The following is a 17,964-nucleotide window of genomic DNA, read 5'->3' as shown; positions in this document are numbered from 1 at the left end:
CTGATTTTTGCAATATTATGTAGGTAAAAAAAGACAGTCCTTGAAATTTGCTTAATGTGAGACTTAAACTACATGTCCTGATCAAAGATAACTCCAAGATTCCTCACAGTGGTGCTAGAGGCCAGGCCGATGCCATCCAAGGAAACTATATATTAAGATAATGCGTCACGGAGGTGCTTGGGCCCCAGAACAATAATTTCAGATTTATCTGAGTTTAACATTAAAAAATTACAGGTCATCCAGGTTTTAACATCCTGAAGGCACATTTGGAGTTTAGCTAACTGATTAGTTTCATCTGGCTTGATCGATAGATATAATTGAGTTAAATGAGTATCATCCACATAACAATGAAAGTTTATGGAGTGTTTCCTGATAATATTGCTAATAATAAAGCTGATGATACACGGGGCAACTTTTAGAGCAATGGTGTTTGGCAATGTTGAATACAATGGTAATGAGTAAATATTGCTACCATAATCCCCTTCCGCCACCCACCCCGCCCCTCCACTCTCCGTTCAAAACATAGTCGAAGATTGCCCAGCAGCATTGCTCAAAAAGTTGCCCCATGTATCATCACCTTTAAGGAAGCATATATAAAGTGAAGAGGATTGGTCCGAGCACAGATCCTTGTGGAACTCCATGACTAACGTTGGCGTGCATGGAGGACTCATTGTTAACTTGTACAAACTGAGTACAGATGAAGAAATTATTGAAATTAGTTGGTAAAGACTGAGGAAAGCAAAGCAGTCTAAACATATATCTGGTTTTACAGCTGTTTCTAAGGTTCCTGAGTTTAGAGATAAGTCGGTGCCAGATAAGTCAGTGTTACATGTGAGGACGTTTGGCTCCATCTTGTGTGTATAAATAAGCAGTGCATTGTTTAAAGCTTGTAATTCAAGCATAGTAATTCAAGCATAGTAATGAATACATGAGTAATTTAAAAACACAAAAATAATGATCTCTTCACCTTTCAGCATCGGTAGTTTTTAAGCTGTACTGTAGATATGAGGTCTCAAGCAAGGTTAAAGTTTGGGTTGAGGCTGAGGCTGGATCATCATTGTCTAGGAGAAAAGCATCTGATTTCAATTGCTTTAAGTTTATAGATGCTGTAAAAAAAAAATATATATTTTTTTTTAAATGAAACTACAGTAGCCTACAGTTTGTATGATTTACACAATCAGCAGCAGTCACAGCTGTGAGTCTTGTTTTGTTTTTTATGTACAAGGCACCTTATTTTAAAGTGCTTGTAATAGGCAGTAATTAACAGTTAATAAGACACTTATAAGACCTTATAGGATACTTATAAACAAATAAGTCAATAAATGTGTTAATTAAAGCATAATTAACACATTTATTATTGATTATAAGACAATTATAGGCCCTTATTAGAAACGTGTTAACAAGTTATATATACCTCATGAACCTTATATGAATAAGCATGAATAAGATGTTTATTAACATTAATGAGACTAAATGAGTGTTAGTAATGTCCTAAAACACATTTATTATTGCTTGTAAGATATTTATGAAAACTTATTAGAAACGTGTTTACACATGTAAACAGTTTATAGACCACTTATCAATGTTAATAGGATGTTTAATCAAACTGTAAGAAGTTCATTTTACTGCCTTATAAAGGCTAATATATCCTTATTTATGCACTTATTAACCATTAACAATGCACCTTTGCAGTTACCTAAACTAAAGTGGGAACAGTGTTTTATTTAAATTAATAAATCCTTTATTATGCACTTATTAACAATGCTCCTTTGCAGCTACCTAAACTAAAGTGGGAAGAGTGTCTTATTTAAATTAATGGATTAATACCTGTTTTGGATGTCTGTTTCGTTTTCTCATTTGGATTTAATAATTTTTGATTTTCTGGACACAGCCACTCAGCCTGTAAGTGTGCTCGCTTTTGTTTGTTGAATAAATCTCAAGTACTGAACCTGCCTGTTCCAGTGTCTGCATTTTGGGTCCTCCAACCTATTTCTGCCACAAATCGTAACAGTTGTGAAGCACAAAATCATACTCTTAAGACATTTATTATGGAAATTGAAATTTTCTTTTACATTTCATAACTATCAACTAAACGCAGCAACCAAAAGAAGAGTATATTAAACTTCCACTCAAACACACAAATAAAAAAGTGTGATTACAAATAACGTTTTCTTGAACATTAACTCTAAATCACCTTATGTATGACAATAAAAAAATGACATTGTACAGATTTTTTTCAATACAAGTCCTCCACCTTCAACTGTATGGCTTTTAGGCCAGTAAGATGACCTTAAGGTCGTGGACTTTGGGGAACAGTTTTTGGTTTGCATCTTCCAGCTCCACGAAGATCTTCTGAAAAACCTTAAAAGGCCCATTACATAGGTGAAAGCCTGTGCTACAATGGGAATACTAAAAAGGACCATCGCTCCTGCGATGGCTATTCCAGCTTGCTTTTTAAGACCTCCCTCCCTGATTTTTCTTGACCACAAATATGTTTAGTGCAAATGAAGGGAGGGCCTCTTGGATGGCTGAAGCATCGTTGTCATCAAAAACCTGTGAAATATACCAGAGAGAATTAAACCTACTTTTTTTGCTAGATGTTAAGAACACATATAGGTCTTTGCTCTCCCTCTGAACAGAAATCTAGGTGGGATTATGTAGTTGCTGTGGTAGTTTTGAGCATTGTTGGGATTTAAGTCAAGAAATGTGTGTGTCCATCAGAAATACTTAGTCTTGCTGTTCTTAGTAAAAAAAAAAAAAGACTGAATAATAATTTAAATATATATATATTTTTTTTTTTTAAATTAGTTTTTGACAGATCTATCAATTTGCTCTGTGTACCGTCCAATAAAAGTGCTGTTTTTCCCGCTGACAGGTTCAGATTGTTATTATAAGTGTCTGACAGCATTATAGAAAGGGTCCTTACAGAGAGAGACATTTTTGTTAAAGATTAAAATTATTTTTGTTACACCAGAAACAACTCCAAAATCGCCATCACCAAACATAACAGACTCCATTTAATAATAAATACTTTTAGCATGTATAGAGCCAGCATAATTGTTACATGTAAATGGGTGAATTTAGGGTTTATTTCAACCAAATCAGTGGTGGTTGTTGGAACAATCGAAACACAACTAAGATGGTTTGTGAAGGTTTTATCTTGTTTCTGTCGACTTTAAATGAAGTGTGTTTTATGATGATAAAATTACAGTTAATTTGAATGGAATCTGGTGGGTTTGATGATTTCAGGGATGTTTCAAGTTAAAACAAAAAGGATCTTACTCTTTAACAAAAGGTGAACCTCTGCAGGGATCGTTTCCATAATGTTGTCAGACACTAAGAATAATTATCTGAGCATGTCAGTGGCAAAACAAGCACATGTTGTGGATGTAAATTGAAGAAAAATCCAAGTGCCTATGTTAGCCTACACTGCATGCCTTGCACTTTATAGCTGCATGCTAACGTTAGCTTCACTTACACTAGAACCAACTATTTTCTCGGCACTTGCAGAGTTAGTCAGTTACACATGAAGCAATTAAAGCCACCTACCAGCTTAAGCTTTGCATGGCACAGAAGTAACTTTTAGCCAAATGGTCACAGTACCTTAGTTATAGTACTCCGGCTTCCAGTATAAATACACTAAAACAATGTTATCTTTAAATTACACGTAAAGCTTCGTTTTTGTGCAAATGTAAAACTGAAAAGACTGTAGTAACGTAGTTAACCACTTTGCTAAATGTTTTCTTACCTTAAATTTGATCCACATGTTCCTCGTTTGAAATGCAAAGGGTTTCCAGACCAACAGAACAGGAAGGGAAATTGGAGTCAATGAGGCTCCTCCAGGCTCCTACGCTTCACAATAATTTTTTATACTGAGTAAATAGGTGTGTGTTGTGTGTGTGTGTGTGTGTGTGTGTGTGTGTGTGTGTGTGTGTGTGTGTGTGTGTGTGTGTGTACCTAAGAATACTGGCTGTGATTACTTCATACATTCTTGTAAAGAAAAAAGGCACAATGTCACAAATGCATTAATTCAAAACTTGATATATTCATGTAAAGATACAAACTTAACATTTTATTGTTAATATCAAATATTTAATTACATTACATTACAACATTTACTCCTACTTGGAATTTGGTGCAGTCTTAAATAAGTTTTAATAAAGAGGGATCGCTACTCTGACTTCAATCCAGGCCAAAGTACAGGAGGACAAACTTCTATTTGGGTGGAGCTTATAAATATCTTACAAGCCAATAATAAATGTCTTTTGGGATATTACTAACAGTCATTAATGTTAATAAACATCTTATTAAGGTTCTTATGGTATATATAACTTGTTAAGAAGTAAGAAATAAGAAATGTGTTCTTTCATATTTTCAGAAAATACTTATAAAGTCTTATCAATGTTAATAAAGATGTATTTTATAAGCTGCCTATTAACATTAAAAAAATTTAATAAGTTCACTACAAGTGTCTTATAAGGAAATAACAACTCTTACTTTCTCAATAACCAATCCTTATAAAGTCTAATTAATGTTAATAAACATCTTATTAATGTTAATGAATGGTAAACCATCAACAAGTTTCTAATAAGAGCCTATAAGTGTCTTATAAGCAATTATAAATTAGTTAATTGTGCTTTAGTTAATATTTGTGTGTATAAGCATCTTATAAGGTCTTATAAGATGCAAACATCAAACCAAAATATACACGGAGATGATATGTTGCTCGGGGGCTGACTGTCTGATCGTGTATGGATCAATGAATGACTGAACTCCAGCTGCCTCTAGATTGGTTCTGGTAACAAACACATTGTGGTCACTGCTGGCTTTGACACTGAAGTCAGAAGCACATGATCCAGTTTTACTTTAGTTTTACTTTAGTTAACATGATATAGGAATATGTCTTTACAAAAGATTTCATTGGTTGTTGTTTTTACAAATGTGCCATGTAGCCACTGCTTGTCTAAGGGATATCATTGAATGTCAACCTAGGATAGGCTTTCTGTTATTTGCTATTGACTATTGCATAATTCCCTTCATATATCTTTGAATGTATTTTAATAAGACCACCACTAAAGGTTTGTTTTTTTGTTTGTTATTTTACAGCGTTTCTGAAAGACAAAACAAATCAAGCATAGCATTAGTTCAGGCAGGCAACAAAGTCAAGCTCAGCTCATTCCAGCATATCAGCTGATAGCAGCCATCTTAAGCAGCACATCAGCTGACAGCTGAGCTGATTCCTCTCATAGCATTCATTGGCAAATTCCATACAAGGCGACTATTTAAGCTGCTGTAGCCTACCTGCCTGCCCTCGCGGCTTCCTATGCAAACAGCTCATAAACAACAGACATGAGAATGACCGGACTGCCTGTGTACAGGCTTCAACTTACCCCTGCTTTTAGTCCCATCGATGAAGAAGTTCAGGACAAGTACAAACACTTAGAGACAACTGAGATTAATCATCTGACTTCTAAAACACCATTTACAGACCTTTACAGTCAGAGGAAGTTTATTTGGTTAGAATGATGATATATCACAGGAAATCAATATGTTTATTTTCAAAAATTGAAGTTTAAAAAAACACGTTTCATAAATTGTCTACATTTCAACACAATTACAGGGCAACAGAAAATAAAATCACATAATTTTTGGAAAGCAAATGCATGAATGCTTCAAACACAACTTAAACTCTTTTAATATAGTGGTTTAAAAATCTAGCGAAAATAAAACTCTTACTGTGAAAATAGTGCACTGTAGATATGGTAGCAAGTATACTAATCACAAAATTAAAAAACAACTTGTGTACAGGCAAGATAATGACCCTTGATCAAATTTGATCATGTTAATTTCAAAGCTTCCAAGAAGTTTCTCAAATATTTCTTGTCCATTATTTTGTTATGTATCAGGTGTTCGACATGTATCGGATAAAAAAAATTAGCAATGAGCAGTCCCATGCAGTCAGAAAATGTAATTAAGGTTTTTAAAAATATGTAATAGAATGTGACATAGTAGTGAGGAGCTGATATTTACACTTAACAAAATATTAATGCAACACTTGTTTTTACTTCCATTTTTGTGGTTGAAGTCTGTGTTGAAATAAAAGATCCAATACTTCTTCTATCCATACAAAAGGCTGACTTCTCTCAAATTTTGTTCACAAATTTGTTAAAATCCATGTTAGTAAGCATTTCTGTTGGGGTGGCAGCCCGGCTGACGGTGAGTGTCCTGGTTTTGTCTCCTTTTTTTCAGTTTTTCAGTTTTTTCCTTGGTTTTCTGTTCCCTGCCTGCCTCCCTGTGTTTTCTCCCCTGTGTGCTCTCTCTCTCTCTCTCTCTCTCTCTCTCTCTCTGCTCCTGAGCCCAGCCAACTACCTGCACCTGCACCTCATCAGCCACCTCGTCAGCCTGCCACACCTGCCAGTAATCACCTCATGACTGCCTGTATTTCAACCCCGGTTCTCCACACCATCCTCGCTTGATCGTCGTTGCTCCATACCCGGTGCCATCCCCACGTTCAGGCTTTCATGTTTCTTGTTTTTTCACGTTTACCCTGTGCCTTGTCGCAGTCTTCCCTAACCTTGTCTCTCTGTCTGTTTCCCTCCCAGGTACACTCACCCTCGTCCTCCGTTCGGCTGGGCTCATCCACTGGCCCACTCCTCCTCGGACTTCCCTCACGGCGTCCTGCCTGTTCCCCTGCCTCTCCTCGCTTCCTCGGCCCCTGTGTTCCCTGGCCCCCTGCCTCCTTGGTTCCCCGTGCCTGTGCTTCCCCGACGTCCTCCTCTCCCTCCACTCCAGTCCCTCTCACCCTTTTTCCCTCAATAAACCTCCTTCCCTCAGAGTGCTGCATTTGGGTCCTCTCTGTCCACACACCACGCAATCCCGTAACACATTTCACTTTTGCCAAGATAATCCATGAAAACCAATCAGTATCTGGTGTGACCACAATGTGCCTTTTGCACTGCCATCAATAAAATGTACTTGTGTTCTTATGCCTGGTCATACCATAACTCCACTGCCACCATGGGGCACTCTCTTCACAACGCTGACATTATTAAACCACTTGCTCATATGACTCCATACACAATGTCCACCATCTGCACAGTACAGTGTAAACAGGGATTCATCTGTAATGAGAACACTTCTACAAAGTGTCAGACACCATCAAAGGTGAGGATTTTCCCACTCAAGTCAGTTATGACAACGAACTGCAGTCAGGTCAAGACCTTGGTGATGACAAAGAGCATTGATGAGCTTCCCTGAGACTGTTTCAGACAGTTTGTGTGGAAATTATTTGGTTGTTCAAACCAAATGTTGTATTAACTGTCCGGGTGGCTGGTCTCAGACAATTTGCAGGTGAAAAGGCTGGATGCGGAGGTGCTGGGCTGGCATGGCTACATGTGGTCTGCAGTTCTGAGGCCAGTTGAATGTACTGGCAAATTCTCAGAAGCAATGTTGGAGACTAATTATGGTAGGTAGTCAAATGAAATTTTAATTCACAGGCAACAACTCTAATGGACATTCCTGCACTCAGAGTGCTAATTGCATGCTCCCTTACAACCTCTGTAGCATTGTCTTATGTGCTAAAAATGCATACATTGTGTTTTTTTATTGTGACCAGTAAAAGGCACACCTGTGCGGTAATCATGCTGTTTAAGCACACCTGTCAGATAGATGGATTTTCTTGGCAAAGGTGAAGTGCTCACTAACACAGATTTGAACAAATTTGTGAACACAATTTTAGAGTAATCAACCTTTTGTGGCCATAGAAGAACTCCTAGATCTTTTGCTTAAGTTTCTATGAGAATGATGGTGCTGTGCCATGGTGACTTGCTACGTGCTGCTCTGGCCTTGTTTGCTCAAGAATTTCATTGCATTTTTATACACATGATAATAAAGTTGAACCTTGTGAACTTGGCAACTTAATTCTTGAGAAATGAGAGCAATAAGAAGTGTTGTGTTTATATTTTTGTTGCATGTAGAAAAGTAAACTCTGTACCTTTGCAGCTTTGTAGGTGAATAACTGTTTCATCTCTGCTGACATTGTTCCAAACTTTACACATCAAGTTTCCTGTCAGTTGACCATGTAAGCTGATGGTAACATTTGAAACTCTGAGATTATGTTGTTTAGCTGTACTCCTAACCAGTGACAGTGTGTCCACTGTCGAGCTACTCAGGGACTGGCTGTGGCCTGTGGTCTGCATCAGTAAGAGACTGTCCAAAGTCAAAATGAACTCTACTCCATCTCCTTCAGAGGAGCAGCTGATGTTCATCTGTTCTGACAAACACATCTGAGAAACAAAAGGCTTTGACACTGGAGCTGGAAGACAAACATATAGTAACATGTACAATGTTAAACAGTACGTAATGCAAAGTAAATTTCCATGCTAAATCTGTAAACTGTGGAGCTGGTTTCTAGTTTAATATATGTTTTAATTATAGGAAAACATTTAACACTTTAAAGTATGTAATCAAAAATAAAACGATGGCAAGTTGAATTGATGTTTGAAGGCTATCGATAAAGAGAATAAAGTATGCAGCTCACCATTGCTTAGTCTAAGTGTAGGTATATGTAAATTGATATAAATCCATAAAAATATATGAACAAATATAAAAGAGCTGTACTGCATAAAGAAAAAGGAAAAAAACATATATATGTATATGTATGTATATATGTATATATGTGTGTCTGTGTGTGTGTATATATATCTGTGTGTATATGTGTACATATGTATATGTATTTAATTTTTTATATATAGTATAAAATTACAAATGCCATAATATAATATTATTAATTTTACGCAATATGCAGTATTTGTATAATTAGTTATGTACATAAGTACTACTACTACAAATATGTTTAGAATAACTACAAGTTACAGATTTTGTAATCATAATCCTATTAACACATTAACACAATTAACACAAACTGCGTTTGAGACAGACACAACATTCTTTTATAATTTAAACAAATTATGTAGGTGTTTGTTCTTATTTTTGCTTTAAAACACATTTCTTTCATCTACTTTTTGAATTGAACATGCCTTTTATTTATATATACTCTATTTATTTAAAAATTTGGAAAGTATTTTAGTCTTACCTTGTATTTCTAGAGACATGTTGATTTTGTGCAATAATACACCATCAGTAGCTCTATATGTTTCCAACTGGTAATGTCCAGAGTCTTGTTTTGTTGCCTTCTCAAGCTTAAAAGTTCCATTTGAGAAGAATGCAGAATGATGGTATTCCTTATCTATAGTTGCTACTGTATTATTGAGTATTTTAAAAATTCTTAGTTTGGTATTCTTTATCAACATCAATTTTTTATTTTCGCCTTTGGGCAGGTAAAAAGTCAGCGGCTCAGCGAGTGCTCCAAAACACCGCTGAGCTCCAGTAGGTTCAGAGAAATTGCATTCCAAAGCCCCTGATAGGAAAAAAAACATGATTAAAAATATTTATACAAAATAATAGTATTTCTTGTATCTGGTGTGTGATATTTCATTTCTGTGTGGAAAAATTACCAGACCATTACCACTTCCATGTAATGCGAGTAGTAGTAAGTATTAAAATGTATATAGTTAGGTGTCCAAAGTCATACATATATTGTGAAAATGTTTTAATCAAGTGAAATCAATGCTATAAATTTAATATATATATAATCTCATAATTTGAATTAAGTACCTGGTAATGGTATTATTATGGTATAGTAACATAACTCATCATGAAAATGGATAATATAATGTGATAACTGATTTTGAAGGATCTAAAATATTAAAATCATCATCAAAAGCATCATTAAAACTTTTAGTGATTTTGGACAACATACCAGTTCTGTAAACTACATAATTATACTGAAGCGTACCTTTTGCCAGAGCTGTTATTGCCAGACCTGTGATGATCATGTAGATGGAAGTCATTTCCTGTTGTAATACAGTCACATTATCTCTGTTACATAGGATATTTCTTCTACATGCAGAAACATCAAATTAAAATTTCCTCAGTTTCTGGAGTTAAAAGGACAACTCAATAAATCCTAAGCTTGGTCATTATAGATGCCATGTATAGATATTTTCATAATAAAAAGTTAAATATATAGTCCTTTAAAAAAATATTTTTTTTAAATGAATGAAATACTTAACATTTTCTGCACACTTAAACTAATATCAGCATTACTAGAGTCAAATTTACTCACTGCCTTTACAATAGGATGTCGTCTCTGTGGCTTGATGACTGGCCTGTGAATTTTCCACTGACAGCAAGCTGGCATATATCTGGTCTTTGTGTTGAGAATTGCGGAAGTGGTTATTTGCACTCATTGACTGTAAGTACTACTAAAGCGCTGAAGTATTTTCTGCTGCCTTTAGTTCACGTTTCAAAATTATCACGCTCTGTGTGAGCTATTCCTGTCAATATGTGAATGAAGTAATAACTTCTGTGTCTGGTGCTCAAACACATAAGACAACTTTCAGATCTTAATCACACACAATAATAAATAACTCCTTTTATCTCAGTTGTTCATATATTTGAAAAACAATTAGTGTATAGGGGTGTGTTTGCTTTATATACATGAAACCCGCATGGATCCAATGCTTATAATGTAGTTTCCAGTGTCCCAATATATAACTTCAAGACAATATGTTATACTGTACAGTGGAAATGTGAAGACAAATTAAAAATAAATGTGCAGTCTGTGGCCATTGATCCTTGCTACAAGTAAGAAGAATGGAGGAATAAGCGGGTGTGTATACAAGTCTGTACTGCGTAGTTGTTTGGACAGAGTTTTAATAAATGTGCTATAGCTACTAGCAAGTTATTTGTGGTTGCATGCTAGGGACATTTACCTCTAAATCCATCTAGTTATCTTATGTTCTATATAATTAGCTGTGGACCATTACATTATGCTCATTTTGCATGTATAGTTTTTTATTTTTTATTTAGTGTGCACTTCATGTAGTTGTAGTGGTATCACAACACCACCAATGATACTGAGTTATGGTTCACATGGTATTATCAACACCATAACACCTTAACAATTTCCTCTATAAAGCCTACAGTACCTATAGTATTCTCAAAGTGGATAATCAGTGAGAGGGAAAAAAACCTCAGCGTGAACAAAAATGCAGGCTATATACAAATAAAATAAATGACAGCTCTGCCTACAATTAGCTAATCACGTTATACAAAACAACAGCTGGCCAAGTCCAGAAAAAACAGTGTCCTAAGGAAAGTGTGAAATCATATTACAACTTTTGTATACATGTATGTTTTCAAGTATAGCAGACATATTTGCATTGACAAGAAGATGCCTGAGAAGGATGCATCTAATAATCATATTTGCAATGTTATGGCAACATTTAAATTCAAAATATTTCCTCACAAAGACATGATTGCAGCAAATGAAATGGAGGACAAGCATCTCTCTCTCTCTGTGTATTTTAATCAGATCTCTGTGTAAGGATGAGAAAACTTTGTATTTCTGCGAACTGTACTACAAATAAGCATTTCCTGCCTCTCAACATGTAACCACGTGGTATTTATTTCCAAACCAAGTACATGTACATTATTCACCACAGTTTGTATCACCAAAGTTTATTAGAGGAAACTAAAAGTAAACTCATGTCTAAGGTTGTTCACAACTAGAACGGAAAACGCTGTGAACCACAACTGTGTTCTCAGTCTCTGCTTCAGCCACAGGGTAGGCTAGGCTAGGCTATTTAGTTTAATATGTATATAAATGCTTTATAGTGTGAGTATTTCACTCTCATTTGCCCCTAAAAATCTATCCATCTATCCATCCATCCATCCTTCCATGACCTGTGGGTAGTTCTCCAAGATGTTTGGGCCAACATCTGCATCATTCTCTTAAAGTTCTCTCAAAAACTATATGCAAGTGTACCTAGAAGAATTGATGCTGTTTTTAAGGCTGGCCACACCAGATATGTGTATGTATAAAAATAATGTCCAATAGTTTCGAAATAGATTTATTTGGCCTACGCAGTGTATTTCCAGATGTGTTGCATTACGGCAAAGGTTTAGCCAGGTCAAGTCTTTTGCAGCACAACCTTGTGTTCTTTGGCTGAGCCTTGGCACCCCTGGTGCTGCAAAGCAAATGGAGGGAGTGAACATTTTTAAGCAGTGCTGTCTGTTTAAACATGGCCTAATAATTGGACTGGACTCTACCATGAGAGTCTGACATGATGTGGAATGAAGAGATGGAAACAGTGCGGTGCATCACTCCAGTATTTAAACTAAGCAGCCATACTAAAATAAACAAAAACTAGACTCAGCATTTCCTAAAAGAAAATGCATGTGAGAGCTGTCAGCTAACTGCTGCTCCATCAGCACTTTTTCAAATACTTTACCACCAACTACAGGTAAAACAATTTAGCATATGCACCAAACGTACTCAGTAACAGTTTTTCTCGATTGCTTAAACACATTTGTTGAAATCATGCCTTGTTTTCTCGAAACAAATCCACAACTTCTTACTCAATTTCCCAAACATCCTATTTTCAGGTAAGAATGAAGCTCTCCACTCAAAACTATTCTTCTAACCTAGGATAGGCTTTCTGTTATTTGCTATTGATAATTGCATAATGCCCATCATTTATCTTTGGATGTATTTTATACTATCACCACCATGGTTATTTTACAATTTTCTTTAAAAAAAAAACAACTATATATAAACATATTCACAGTTGATGGTTAGTACATACATTTAGTGACATCTGAGATTATTGAGCTAACTTCAGCTAAAACACCACTTACAGACCTTCACAGTCAGAGAAAGTTTATTTAGTTTACATGATAATACATCACAGGAAATCATCAATATTATCAGTATGTTTATTTGAAAAATAGAAGTAAAAAAACACTTGTGTTTCATAAAATGTCTTACAGTACCACACAATTACAGAGCAACAGAAAATAAAATCACATAATGGCATTTTCATTTTTGGTAAGCAAATGCATGAATGCTTAAAAAACAACTTTAACAATTTAAATATAGTAGTTTAGAAACCTATAGAAAATAAAACTAGTGTGAAAATAGTGCACAATAGATATATTTGCAAGCATACTAATCACAAAAGAAAAAAACTTTTGGACAGGCATGACAATGATCCGTGATCACATTTTTTTATCACAAGGGTTTTATAGGTTTGCAGCAAGGTTTAACTTAAGTTACATTTCAAAATGCTAAATAATGTTTTAGGAGAAAATTATGTCAGTTGAGTCTGGCTTTTTCTGTTTTTTATCACTCTAACATCTGTGTAGACAACGTCAGAAATTTCATCAAAGTTACCTGGGGAAAAAAATTAAAAAACAGAAATGAAATCTATAATGTGTTTTGGAGTGGCAACCTGTCACAGAGGACATGTTGTTATCTTTTCAACCTTTTCAACCAAGCCTGTAAAAAGTCTTTTCACAGTATTAAATAAATGTAATGCATTAGCTATCTGAAATAAAGAACATAAAAATAATTCATTCATAATAAACATTCTGGTAAACTAACTTAATGTCAGGATGGGTCCTTTCTGAGGCGGATGAAGACATTTGAGAACATCTTTCACTTACCCTCATTAATAACAGTCGTGGGTCTTTGTTCGTAATGTTGATGTTTTATACTGAGACACAGAGCCACAAGGAGAAGGATAGTGACAACACCAGCTGTCACAGCCACAGTCACAACATGGAAGGAACCAACTAAATCTAGGATTAGATGATGACAGTGGCATGTTAATTTCAAAGCTTCCAAGAAGTTTCTCAAATATTTCTTGTCCATTATTTTGTCATGTATCAGGTGTTCGACATGTATCAGATAAAAAAAATGAGTCCAATGAGCAGTCCCATGCAGTCAGAAAATGTAATTAAGGTTTTTAAAAATGTGTAATAGAATGTGACATTGTAGTGAGGAGCTGATATTTACACCCAACAAAATATTAATGCAACACTTTTGGTTTTGCTCCCATTTTTGGAGTTGAAGTCTGTGAAGTTGAAGTAAAAGATCCAATACTTCTTCTATCCATACAAAAGGCTAATTAAGATCAATTGCACGCTTCCTCAAAACTCTGTAACAATGAGTTGTGTGATAAAACTGCACATATTAGAGTGTTTTTTTATCGTGACCAGTCCAAGGCACACCTGTGCAGTAATCATGCTGTTTAATCACACCTGTCAAGTCGTCACTAACACAGATTTGAACAGAAGAACTCCTAGATCTAGGAGTTCAATGAAAATGATGGTGCTGTGCTATGACGACTTGCTACGTGCTTCTCTTGCCTTGTTTGCTCAAGCATTTCATTGTATTTTTATACACATGATAATAAAGTTGAACCTTGAGAATTTGAAACCTCAACTCATGAAAAATGGGAGCAAAAGCAAGTGTTTATATTTTTGTTGTGTGTAGAAAAGAAAGAAAGCAAAGTTTGAACTCTTGTACCTTTGCAGCTTTGTAGGTGAATAACTGTTTCATCTCTGCTGACATTGTTCCAAACATTGCACAGCAATTTTCCAGTCAGCTGACCGTGTAAGCTGATCGTCACATTTGTAACACTGGGTTTGTCTTGTTCAGTTTTATTCCCAGCCACTGACTGCATGTTTGCAGTCCAGCTGCTTGGGGACTGGTTGTGGCCTCTGGTTTGTATCAGTAAGAGACCGTCCAAAGTCAAAATGAACTCTACTCCATCTCCCTCAGAGGAGCAGGTGATGTCCATCTGTTCTTGTGACAAACACATCTGAGACACAGCTGGCTTTGACACTGGAACTGGAAGACAAACAGTAACTCACACACTATATAGCACATCATGCAAAGTAAAATTCACTAATTCAATACCAACTCTGTGATGTATCTCTCTCTCCCTATATTTCCTGTCACTTTGTACTGTGCAAAAAATTAACTATAATGAACATATATTTATCATTAAGTTGGATCTATCTATAAATAAAGGCTTATTAATAACAGACACCTTAATAAAATACACATGTACACACTTATTTTACATTGAAAATTCTAAGATGAAGGTGTAAGTGTTTGCTGTTTTTCAAACAAAAAAATTCAGTTTCATTCCAGTTTTCTATACATTTTTTATTTTATTCTAAAATATCTTCTTTAATTCCTGTTTCACATGTACAATTAAATTTTTTCATCCATAGTTTGAAATCGAAAGTTTCAATCAGAAAAACATTCCTGAAACTGTTCACCAACCTTGTATTTGTAGATGCACTTTAACTTTTTTCAGTGAAGCACCGTTAGATCCAAATTCTTCCAACAGGTAATCTCCAGAGTGTCTCTTCATTGCTTTACCTAGTTTGATTGTTCCGTTGGTGAAGCGATCAGACAGATTTGTATATTCTTTATGGGCAGTCTCTATCTGATTTTTGACTATTTTTAAAATGAGATATTTATCATCCTTTGTCAACCTAACCTCTGTATTTGGTGCATTTGGCAAATGAAAAATCAACAGCTGTCCAACGGCTCCAAAACACTGCTGAGTTTCAGAGCGTCCAGAGAAATTGCATTCAGTTGACCCTAAAAAACAAAAAAAACAAAATCAAATGCTGAATGTAAAATACAGATTAAAATAATTACTTGTGATTTGTGTCCAGCATTTCATTCCAGTGTGGAAAAGAAAACAGTACAGACAATTTCAACATTTTATATATTGTGTATTTATCACACTTTGCTGGAAAGGTGAAGTATCATTCCCAATTCTCCCTTTTCAGATGTTAGTCACCAACTCCAGGATTCCTGTTGCTACTTCTCTTCAGTTACTCTGCCTGATCTTAAAGAAATGATGTCTAATGAGAGTATCCTCCAGCCCTCTTGACATAATCCCAATTAAGTTTATTAATTAAAAAAGCCATGGATTGTATTGGTCAACATTTTCTGTCAATTTTTAATAGCTCGCTGTACTTGTTAGTCCAACCAGTTCAAAAACAAAACCTGGCCTTGGTCCTACCATCCTAGACAATCATCATCCAATCTCTGAACTGCCTTTTAATTCAAAGATTCTCCAAAAAAAGCTGCTCCTTGCTGCTATGGAAAACAATAACATCTTTGATAAGTTCCATTCTGGCTTCCATCAGTATCACAGTTTTGAGACAGCGATTCTCAGAGTCTCTAATGACTTTTTAATCAACACTGATGTCTTATTGATTACATTTAGGGCTCTCCATGACATGGCTCCAGATTATATTTTGGATCTTTTAATCGAGGCTATGGAACAACCTGCCTGAGGAAATCAGGATGTCAGTCAGTGTCTTCTTTCAAATGTTTTCTAAAAATGCACTTTTAATCTGAAAGCATATCCTGATTTTATCTGAGCTGCCAGCTTTTATTATTGTTTGTATTGTTATTTCATTTCTTCCTTTATCCTGCTTATTGTAATATTTAATTTTATTGTTACTTTATTTTTATTTTATTTTACCCTCGTGCATTCACTTTAGTATTTTATGTCATCTTTCTCTCTGTGTCTGTGTGAAACGCTTTGTACTTCATTTTGATAGGTGCTCTATAAATAAAATTTATTATTATTATATTATTATTAGGGCTGTCAAAAATAGCGCGTTAACGACGTTAATTCGTTGTTTGTCGTTAATTACGTCAATTTTTTTTAACGCATTTCACGCATGCGCAGTGTGACAAATTATTCAGGTCAGGAAAGTGGTTGGGACGGGAGCTAGAGGCGAGATGGAGCAAGGTGAGCAAAGTGGGCCTATTGACTGATTCAAATATAAAAAGAATGATGATGGTACAGTTAACAAGTACAAGGTTATTTGCAAGATTTGTAACAAGGAGTTTCAATTTCACCGGAGCTTGAGGTACCATGTCAACGCCAAACATGCGTTTGCTGGGTCGTCAGGTTCAGCAAGTGGTTCGCGCAAGACCACGCTGAATTTTCGCGGGCCATTAACAAAATCAACCTCAGATAATTTGACCAACAAAATAGCAAAATGGATTGCAAAGGATTGTTGACCCGTTAGTATTGTAGAAGACTCAGGTTTCATTGATGTTTTGCAAGTGGCGTCTCAAGACTCATCCTATAGGCCACCGTCAAGAGCCACAGTTATGACGAAAATCCACGAGCTCTATCAAAACGAAAAAGAAAAAAGGAAAGAGGTCTTGGCTCAAGTAAATCATATCGCCCTGACAGGAGACCATTGGACATCAGTGAATAACAACAATTACCTCGGAGTAACTGCACATTTCATCAGTGACACGTGGGAACTGAAGTCTTTTGCGCTGACTATATTAAAAACTGAGGAGCGTCATTTTGCGGAGGCTTGTAAAGAACAGTTCCTGTCTGTTGCACGTAAGTGGGACATCGAGGGCAAGACGACAACAATTGGGACTGACAGTGCACGCAACATGGTTGCCGCAATTCGACTAACACGCTATGAACACATGAACTGTGTCGCTCACATGGTGCAGAGAAGTGTCACGGTGAGTCTTGCTGAGAGCGGCTTTGTAAATGCTTTGGCCAAGGCTCGCAAAGTTGTCGGTCATTTTAAGCACAGCCCAGCAAATGCTGCGGAGCTTCAAGCACAACAAGTCAGCCTGGGAAAGAAGCAAGAGCCATTGATCCAGGATGTTCCAACACGTTGGAATTCGACGCTGGAAATGGTCAAGCGCGTGAGCAGAAATAAAGAGGCTGTCATCGCAACAATCACAAACTCGTTTTGCCGAGCAGAGTGGGATAAACTGCAGAGGCTGGAGACACTTCTAGAGCCATGCAGGTAAATCAGTCTGTAACTTATCAAATAACATTGCTTTGATTATTTTCTGGAATGAATTAAACCAAGTCAAATATCAATAACTTGTATGTAAATAATAATAATGATAATAATAATAATGATGATAATAATAATGATGATATGTTGATAACCACTGTTCTAATAATAGACTGTCTCTGTGTGCATGTGTGTGTTTGTGTGCGTAGGTATGTAACTGAGCTCCTGGGTGGAGAGGCC

The 17,964-nt window shown here is 35.9% G+C and overlaps 1 protein-coding gene and 1 long non-coding RNA gene across 6 annotated transcripts in view; both read right to left on the bottom strand.

The window, feature by feature from the left end:
- Window positions 1–5,030: 5,030 nt before the first annotated feature.
- LOC123963493 lies at window positions 5,031–5,487 on the bottom strand. Its single transcript, XR_006823188.1, has 2 exons — window positions 5,391–5,487; window positions 5,031–5,111 (listed from the first exon to the last, which is right to left on the bottom strand). It is a non-coding gene; the product is annotated as an uncharacterized LOC123963493 (long non-coding RNA).
- Window positions 5,488–12,895: 7,408 nt separating this feature from the next.
- The window catches only part of LOC123963492, a 6,631-nt gene continuing 1,562 nt past the window's right edge, over window positions 12,896–17,964 (bottom strand). For 2 of the 5 annotated variants that reach the window (XM_046040392.1, XM_046040393.1), the window contains 4 exons: window positions 15,200–15,523; window positions 14,435–14,758; window positions 13,570–13,704; window positions 12,896–13,297 (listed from right to left, as the gene is read on the bottom strand). In XM_046040392.1, coding sequence (XP_045896348.1) covers window positions 13,215–13,297; window positions 13,570–13,704; window positions 14,435–14,758; window positions 15,200–15,523 — 866 coding nt within the window. In that variant the 3' untranslated portion in view covers window positions 12,896–13,214. Of the gene's footprint in view, window positions 13,298–13,569; window positions 13,705–14,434; window positions 14,759–15,199; window positions 15,524–15,673; window positions 15,761–17,416; window positions 17,451–17,964 lie in introns of those variants that run through there. The other 3 variants (XM_046040396.1, XM_046040395.1, XM_046040394.1) reach the window with 3 other exon arrangements.

This window comes from Micropterus dolomieu, linkage group LG23 (genome assembly GCF_021292245.1).
Source record: "Micropterus dolomieu isolate WLL.071019.BEF.003 ecotype Adirondacks linkage group LG23, ASM2129224v1, whole genome shotgun sequence".
In the NCBI taxonomy this organism is placed as follows: Eukaryota; Metazoa; Chordata; class Actinopteri; order Centrarchiformes; family Centrarchidae; genus Micropterus; species Micropterus dolomieu.
Note: the sequence above shows the minus strand (reverse complement) of the source record. Positions and strands in the feature narration are given on the sequence as shown.